Genomic DNA, 9,007 nt, shown 5'->3' on the forward strand with positions numbered 1-9,007 from the left:
AAATTAGAAAATAACTATTAATAGCTGACTGATTTTAATTTCTTCATTTTCATCAGACGGACGGACTACAATTACTTTAATAAAGCTTACACACGCAGAGAGCCTGGTCAAAATAATTGTTTTGCTTTCAAATAAGGCGGTACAGGTCTCTCTGTTGGCTGACAGTCTTACTTTACTATGCAGTGCAAAACAGTGTCATAAATATCGGAAAGTCGGTCACTCAGCTGTTTCACCGAAGCCAGTTTGACTATGCCAAAACTTGTATGATTCTGTCCAAATTACTTTGAATTATGGCAATATACTTTGTATTTTATAATTAAAAGTTAGGTGATTGGTTGCTGCATCATTGCCTTTTTTATGTAAATACTTAAACCTTTTAAAATATTAATATTTTAAATTGTTGTTTATTTCTTATATTTGTGGATTGGAAATGGATAGTTAAAGCGGATTGTTATCTATTTATTTCAATTTTAAGAGCTTTGAGCTCTTTACTTTTTAGATTTTTAATTAATTTCTGATAATTTATACACACGAGAGTTTGTTAGCTATTGGGTAGCTGCCAATGTTTAAGATATTGACTTCAATATTTGTTTCTTGTCTAGTTGTTTTATATTAATATATTGATACATTGAAGAAGTATGCAATTATAGAGTAGTAACATAGTCCGGTTAGGTTTTTTTATCAACCATATATATGGGCAAATGCAACATAGTTATTACATGATGTTTGGTTTACTTGCGGTTTATATAAGTAATTTATATAAGTAATCCAGGCATTTTGCAAACTCTTTATGTTTAAATGATGATTTATATATTGTTTTATTTTAGAAGCAATAGTTAACAGAGCCCAACTCGGGTTATCATGTTGACCCTCTGGGCCACATGTCTAAAATAAACAAGTCGAGTATCGAGTTACTGGGGTATTACTAAAGTTAGTACAAAATAAGCTTGTTCAAGGTAAGTTGTGTTGGTTCCATGCATGAGTTATTGCACGCCAAGCATCTTATGACAAACAAACAGAATCTATGAATGTATAACGAGCAAGCAAAGCTTGACTTAACTTATATATATCTCATCTCGAGCTCGACTCGCTTAAGCATGTGTCCCTTAATATATATATTATGTTTAAAACTTTCAAGTTTTTATTTAAGCCATTTTAAGTTTTTGAAAGTACAAAAATATATTAGTGTTAAAGAAGTTTAATCGAGTCAATTTCATTCAACTTGAACTCAACTCCACTTGTTTACAAACTATATTTATCAGTTAAACTCGAACTCAGTCGTTTAACTTGTTTGCAATTGGGTACTAACTTGCTTATAATTGAAGCAAAAAGAGCAGTATTCAATTGCAAAATTTGGCGAAAAAGGTACCAAAGAATGTGATACAGAATGTGGGGATATTTTGCAAAATCTTCTTATATTTTTGAATACGTTTGATTGAAGTTATTGTTAATTTATTCTCTCTTTCACCCCCTACTCTACTTATTTATTATAGAACTCTTGTCTAAAATTTTATTATATATTTCCATTTTATCGGCCCCCTCTCTCTCCCCAGGCATAGCCAGGCATAGAACCAGGGAAAAATCATTTCCTTCTGGCTCGCTATCGGCGTTTTGTTTCTTATCTGTTTTGTGGTTGCTCGGATGATCAATTCAGGAACGCGCACAGCGGAAGATCTGGGACTCTCATTCGCGGACGCCGATTGAGGTGGGATCCGCTCAATGAACTCTAGGGGTAGATACGCGGCCGGCGCAGCCAACGGCCGAGGCGGATATGTCGGAACATACCACCAGCTGCAAAATTACGTGCAGAGGGGCTCCCAGTTTCATCAGCAACAGCAGTGGCTCCGAAGGAGCCCCGCGGTGCCCGAAACCGACGTCGGTGCGGCTGAGGGAAATATGCAGAACGAGGAGGAGAAGAGAGTTCAGTCCGAAGCAGTGGAGTCGAGGTATTTCTTTTTCTCTTGCAGGTTTTAGCGTGCATCTGGTTCATTAAACTAGTTTGCTGTTTTCTTTCCTCATCTATTCGAATTATTGGAAACTTGGGCATCGAATTGCATAAACTATGTGCTGGTTGCGATTCAGGCGCGGTTACGATGAAATTTTGTGTATTATGCGTCCATTGAAATATGTAGGAAATGAGGGAGCATTTTGTTTCTTTTACTTGTAAGAGAGATTTTGAACTGTGGAATTCTCAAATACGACGACCTTAACCGTCTGCACAATGACCTGGGTCTATCCTTATACCTTCTTAGTTATTACACATGCTTCTTCCTCCAAGGGCTTGATTTAGACTAGAAGGTAGTATAATGCAATATTGTGGTCTTCATATATGTTGAGTAGCTGCAAGCTTTAGATGTTGTTAGATTACTGACTACCGGTACAGACACTAGTTACACTACCCGATTTTACTTGCATGTGTAAATACGGCATGGAGGAAAAATGGATGAGAGAAAACGGGAAAGAAATACTCAAACTGACAACAGGAATGGAGGAAGACGCGATCTGTACTAGCGAAAATGGAGGAACAAACGGGATGTATGACAAATGCATGTAACATCGCATGTATAATAATTTGGGAAGACTCACCAGACTTAAGGGCGTCTACATTTATCTTTGCCTAGTTACGATCTCACGTCTTGGTTTGATGTTCCCTCCGATGCTGAACTGAAGAAGATTATGACTTGGTGTCTGAAATATGTTAAATCAGGTGAACATGTTGAGAGGTATACTGCAATTTTATAAGCTAAAATAACTCGAGAATGTCATCATATCTACCACATATTTGGTGGAAAGTTCTCATATATACTTGGGACAATAACTCTTTTCTGCTTTGTAGCTCTATTACTTCGTCATATCGAAGCAGATTATGTGATAGGTGCACGAATCAACTTTTGGCTGAGTTGTACACTGCAGCTATAATGTCTGAAATTTTTCAAATTGAAATTGAAATTGGTGATAGTAATGCAGAAAACAGGAAAAATTGGAGACGTTTTTGCTTTTCCCTTGTAAGTAAGAAACTATATAAATATAGATTTTGAAGCATAAGGTTCATGTTAAGATTACGGGTAATTTTTTTATTCTATCATGATTTTTTTGTGGTTGACATTTTAGGTGGTTTTTTTATAATGATTTCTTTATCTTTTCTGACGAGGTTTTGCTTGATGGAGGACTTTAGCATTGGATAAATATCTTACAGAAAGGTTGAAGGCCATGGAATGCTTGTCTTGCATGTGATTAGATGTTCAATGTTGGAGTTGGTTGGATTTTTCTGTTCATCAGTGTTAGTGAATGGAACACAATACTGACATGCATACACCTGTTAGATGTGTCCAAAAAGCACTATTTAGTGTCTGGTCTGTATGCTCTGACAGTCTGAAGAAAGGAGTTTTTTTTTTCAGAAAATGTTGCTAAATTGTCCATTTTTTGTTACTCTGATTTGATGGGAGGTGTTAAATCCTTGTCAGATAATGGCAGTGAATGATGGTTGATCAAGTATTTCTGCTCTTCTTACTCAGAAGTTCTTTGTAATGCTCATGACATAAGCAGAAATCGTGTTGGTTCTCTCTGAAGTATGTATCTTCTAGTTTGCTTTAACGAACAAGCTGAAGATTGTTAAGAAAGGAATCCATTTTAACTTATTGCTTGTAGAAAGCGAAGTTTTTCCCTTGAAGTCAAAGGGGTTACATGGATGGCACATGCAACACGAGTGATTTCTGAGACTTGACTGTTGCATGGTGGATTTTATAATTTTATTGCTTACAGAGTCCATATTTAGATGGACATTCTTTGTTTAGCTTGTGCAGTCTGTTGTTCCAGGTTGGATAGATACCGTGAAAATTAACTGTATTATGCAAAAGTTAACACAAATATAACATATCTTGATGCTGTAAATGCTTGCATTTTTATTTTCATTAGGTTCCTTTTAGACAGAAAGGCACTTGTTCTGTAGCATTCTTGACAAGTAGCTGTTAACTGTTTATTGTCGAGAAAGTGGGAATGGGATTTAAGTTTGCTGTTGTTCTGGTGCTTTGGTGCATGTTTGGTTAGTCGTTTAGCATATTATGGTTTCAATGTGTCTCAACTTATTATTTCTCTCTTTGCTTTGTTATTCTAGTTCACAGGATTGGAAGGCCCAGCTGAAACTTCCGCCTATTGATACCCGCTACAGGACAGAGGTGATATTTCCTTTCTTTAGCTAGTATATGTAACTGATATTGTTAGCTAAAAAAAGAATCAGCTAAATGTAATTTGTTATGTATGATTTTCTTCGTGAAGATACAATTCATTTGATGCATGATGTGTGATGTCCTTGATCAACAGAAAGTTGTGTAACTCTTTTGTATATGGTATTTGTACTGGCAGTTTATTGGGCAGAAACAGTTAAAGTTTTGTAGAAACAGTTAAATTTTTACCATCTCTCCCGCGTTTTGTTTTTTCATCTAAGCTTATTTCAAATAAGCAAAATATTATGGTGTTTCTTGCATAGATTGCACATTCACAGAATATGTATGTTTATGTTTGGTATGAAAAAATTGCAATAGCATGCATGTTATATTGCAGTTTAAAATAATTTCTTTTACTAAAATTTCAGGATGTGACAGCTACTAAAGGAAATGAGTTTGAAGACTATTTTCTCAAACGTGAGCTGCTCATGGGAATATATGAGAAAGGATTTGAAAGACCTTCACCAATTCAGGAAGAAAGTATTCCAATAGCTTTGACTGGGAGCGATATACTTGCAAGAGCTAAAAATGGAACAGGGAAGACTGCAGCTTTTTGTATTCCTGCACTAGAGAAGATTGACCCAAACAAAAATGCCATCCAAGGTCTGTCTTCACACTCTTTAGGATATACTGGCATGAAATTGTAAAAAAACTTCCCAACCTTTGGTTTGTGGCATACAATCGTGATTTCTTGGTAGAGTTTCAAGTTGATGGGAGGGGGAATCCATATGAGTTCAGAAGCTAAAGCTGCCCCAAGTCCTTGTTTTAACTTGTATAAATATCAACATGGCATACTATGATATTCTGAAACACTTGCGATTTGGGAAGAGCTAGTAGAGTTCTTCAAATTCAAAAGCAATTTTTTGTTTATTAGGTAATAAGTTTGTAGAGGTGACATTTCTAATTTGTCCTTTTTAAAAACTAACATGGTTTGGTGGCGTAACTGGTTCTGAGTTTTGACCGGTTTGCTTTTCCTATTACTTGAATTTGGATGTGTTCACATTTAATCATCTTTTTTTCCCCTGCATGACAGAAATTCGCGAATCATCTGTCCAGGACCTGAATAACTCATCTTCCCTTCACCGCGTCTGAGTGCATGGTTCTATTGTTTTGTTATTGCTGTCAAAGGTTAATTAGAAAACTTCTCAAAAAGGAACGATCAAAAAAGAGGTTAGGAGATGCAAGTGCACTTCAATCATTTAGTGGGCGAGGGGATCATCTTTGTTCAATCAATTTGAGGAAGCATAACATATCCCATAACTTGTGCATGCTGCTTCCTTACGTTCTTTGATTTTGAGGTTATTTCACTATCATCTTATCTTAGAAAAATAGATAGGCTTCCTAGTTTCTATAATCGAGTGAGGAACTGTGCCATTTTTCTTTTGTATGTTGTTTTTTCATTAGTAGTAAATGCTGCAAATTGATATTTCTTGTCCTGTTTCCCATTTTTATTTATATGATTCTGGATGTTTGACTCTTTACACTAGTTATTATATTGGTTCCTACGCGAGAATTGGCACTTCAAACATCACAAGTCTGCAAGGAACTTGGGAAACATTTGAAGGTTCAAATCATGGTGACGACTGGAGGAACTAGCTTAAAGGATGACATCATGCGCTTGTACCAACCAGTTCATTTACTTGTTGGAACACCTGGAAGAATACTTGACCTTGTCAAGAAAGGTGTCTGCATCTTGAAAGACTGTAGCATGCTTGTCATGGATGAGGTAAAGCTCCTATTATTGTTAAATTGAGGAAGAGAGGCTCCTGTGTGTTACAATGTTTTTTCTTTATTTTCTTTTGAAGTTACATATTTCAGATACTGTTGTTTGAACTTTGAACTATTTGTTTTCCTGTGTTAGCACAAAATATCAAAACGAGAATTCTTGTTGGTTGAACTTGTTATGTTTTTCTGTTCCATGTATAGCATTTGATCATGTCGTGTAGAACTGAAATTGTGAAAAACCTTTTAACAGTAAGTGCATTTTGTGCAATGTAGAAGTAAGGTAGTTGCGTCGGTAATATATTTACAAACTAGATACTAACAAAGTAGTATATTTAATCATTGTTAATGCAAAAAAGTGAACCAACTTTTTAAGTTAAGTTACCTGAAGATTATTCAAATTTTCTTGGGAGAAAAATGCTTTTCTTTTTTTCTTAAGTTCCTGAAAGCTTGAGTATATAATGGATAATGATTTTGTCCTTAAGCTCTATTAAGCTCCAACTATAGGTTCTATTTTTTGTAAAAACGGTTGTTCCTTGTTCTCAATATGTACTTTTTTGCATTTATCAGAAGAATACGATTTTCTTTAGAAATTAAGATTCCCATGTTCTTGGAAGTTTGTGTCATGCAGTCAGTGAGGCAGTGGCATCAGGATGTATTCACAATGGAGGCTTTATAATTAAAAATTAAAATTGTCTCTTGCTTAATTTCATATTTAATCTGTTGGTTCTTGTTCAACTATTTCTTACTGGTTGGGTTTCTTTTGTCTTTTCAGGCTGACAAGCTTCTATCTCAAGAATTTCAACCTCTTGTAGAGCAATTAATTTCATTTCTGCCTACAAACCGTCAGATCTTGCTATTTTCGGCAACATTTCCAGTAACTGTTAAGGCATTCAAAGATAAGCTTTTGCTAAAGCCTTACGTAATTAACCTTATGGATGAATTGACGCTGAAAGGAATAACTCAGTATTATGCATTCGTGGAGGAGAGACAGAAAGTTCATTGTCTGAATACTCTCTTCTCCAAGGTGATTATTTTAAAACTTTTGAACATTTTACTTGGTGTACCATATTATTGTAATTGTTCAGAAAGCTGATGATATTTTGTCTTATTAATGTAGCTTCAAATCAATCAGTCAATCATCTTTTGCAACTCAGTAAACCGTGTTGAGTTATTGGCCAAAAAAATTACAGAACTGGGATATTCTTGCTTCTATATTCATGCTAAGATGCTGCAGTCACACCGTAATCGTGTTTTTCATGATTTTCGCAATGGTGCATGTAGAAATCTTGTGTGTTCAGGTATGTCTCTAGAGCCTTTAAATAATCAGACAAGCATGTAATTTTTTCAGATTCAAACCAACAAAATTTGTCGCATAGGGATGATTTAGGGTTGCGTGCAAGACTTCTTCCATGTATGTCTGGATGAAGGCTTGTTCAGCCATGTACTTTTGTTCATTGATTACAAGTATCCATTATTAACCATAATGACAGGATTCCAAACTTGGACAGATCTAAATGGGTTTGCTAATGTGAATTAAACGGTTGCAAAACTTTTTTCTATTTTTTCTACCTAATCATGGACAGATCTGTAGGTGACTAATTAAGGTAGTCCTGCTATGGCTAGAAGCTTCATATTTATGTGAGAGATACATGAATAACAGATTAGAGTGATTTTTCATCTGCCTCATGCCGAACTCACTTGAGTTGAAATTATACCTAACTGTGAACCATACATGTGGCAGATCTATTTACAAGAGGTATCGACATTCAGGCTGTTAACGTTGTTATCAATTTTGATTTCCCAAAGAATTCGGAAACCTACCTCCACAGGGTATGCTGCTGACATTTGCTTGAACTCTTGGGCATATGTTCCTTTCTAATGTGCTGCCTCCGCAGGTTGGTCGCTCTGGAAGATTTGGTCATCTGGGCTTGGCTGTAAATTTGATAACATATGAGGACAGATTTAATCTGTTAAGTATTCTTCTTTGGACATGCTTCATTTTCATGTTATGGATTTTCAAATTAACAATGTTCATGTTTGAGTCTTGGCAGTTACAGAATCGAACAAGAGCTCGGCACTGAAATCAAGGCAATCCCTGCCCAAATAGACCAAGCTATTTACTGCAGATGAGGCTTGGGGGTCACATTCTGCGGGAGTTTGATTATGGACGTTTTATTTCAGAAGAATAACTTTCAATACAAGTAAGACCTCTTTGGTAATGGCTTTTGTTCTTTTTGTTATTCTAACTAACTAATCAGGGCTCTATCTGTATAGCTTGCAGCAAAGAAGCATGCAATCTGCAAAAATTCATCGGAAGTTAAGGTGGGGCATGCAACAGAAATTTAGGCTGCCAAAAATTATATAGTACCTTCGATTCATGTGATTTGCCTTTTGTTTTTTAGTGGTGGTTGGAAACCTCAGGTCCTCAACCAGTAACTGTTAGAACTTTGAAAGGATATGTGATGCATCTTGTTTATCAGGATTGTCTTGCTCTATCACGAGCTCTTACCTCACTGGTGCTGAACTTGAATTCTGAAGGTACCTATTTGAACTTGTTTATTTTATAAACCAGGAGGCGTTGATGTGGCACAGAGTGGTCTTCATTCCGAAGGTCTATTTCATTTCTAGGTTGGTGTTTCAGAAAGAAAACAAGGTTGGTACCATCTTGTTCTTGCGAATGAACCCTTTTATATCATTAACAGGTTTGTAGCCCACGAATTTTGTGGCCTAAAGATTGAAGCATGCAAGGCTTATGAAGGATTTTCTTCTTGCTGGGTATGATGATGTCAGAGTGGGTTGGAAGCTTTAATTTGCCTCAGCATGTCATGGCAGTTTGATTTGTGATGAGACGTCGACTATGTGATTGTAACAGTCTGAAGGGTTTAATTTGTCCCCTGTGAGCGAATGATGGTATGGGTGGAACACGCCATAGCGGTATCAGTTTTTTTACGAACGAAAACAGCACGAGTCAGGAACTTGTACGCCTTCTTTTATTTCTTTCATTTTCTCTTGGATTAGTCTTTATATTTTTTTCTGATACACCAGTTTGGAGAAGTCGT

The 9,007-nt window shown here is 36.0% G+C and overlaps 1 protein-coding gene across 6 annotated transcripts; it reads left to right on the forward strand.

Annotated features, from left to right (window-relative positions):
- The first annotated feature begins 1,537 nt into the window (after positions 1–1,537).
- On the forward strand, positions 1,538–9,002 carry LOC116255015 (DEAD-box ATP-dependent RNA helicase 8-like). 6 transcript variants are annotated; one of them, XM_031630714.2, is made up of 12 exons: positions 1,538–1,946; positions 4,115–4,175; positions 4,592–4,826; positions 5,711–5,949; positions 6,721–6,972; positions 7,066–7,246; positions 7,690–7,778; positions 7,844–7,917; positions 8,000–8,149; positions 8,223–8,270; positions 8,521–8,576; positions 8,651–9,002. In XM_031630714.2, exons 1-9 carry the CDS (start codon positions 1,720–1,722, stop codon positions 8,076–8,078), a joined length of 1,437 nt encoding a protein of 478 aa, XP_031486574.1. In that variant the 5' UTR covers positions 1,538–1,719; the 3' UTR covers positions 8,079–8,149; positions 8,223–8,270; positions 8,521–8,576; positions 8,651–9,002. The 6 variants fall into 6 exon arrangements, with proteins under 6 accessions (XP_031486574.1, XP_031486572.1, XP_031486576.1 ...); XM_031630712.2 differs by having other exon boundaries at positions 8,521–9,002; XM_031630716.2 differs by having other exon boundaries at positions 8,230–8,270; positions 8,521–9,002.
- The last annotated feature ends 5 nt before the right edge of the window (positions 9,003–9,007 follow it).

The sequence above is a fragment of the Nymphaea colorata genome, chromosome 5 (assembly GCF_008831285.2).
Source record: "Nymphaea colorata isolate Beijing-Zhang1983 chromosome 5, ASM883128v2, whole genome shotgun sequence".
Taxonomy (NCBI): domain Eukaryota; kingdom Viridiplantae; phylum Streptophyta; class Magnoliopsida; order Nymphaeales; family Nymphaeaceae; genus Nymphaea; species Nymphaea colorata.

Bases quoted from the DNA above. Each gene is read 5' to 3' on its own strand.
- LOC116255015 (XM_031630712.2), top strand. From the start codon at position 1,720: ATGAACTCTAGGGGTAGATACGCGGCCGGCGCAGCCAACGGCCGAGGC. The intron at 4,176-4,591 runs GTGATATTTCCT...CTAAAATTTCAG, and splicing joins ATACCCGCTACAGGACAGAG to GATGTGACAGCTACTAAAGG. The intron at 7,779-7,843 runs GTATGCTGCTGA...CTGCCTCCGCAG, and splicing joins CGGAAACCTACCTCCACAGG to GTTGGTCGCTCTGGAAGATT.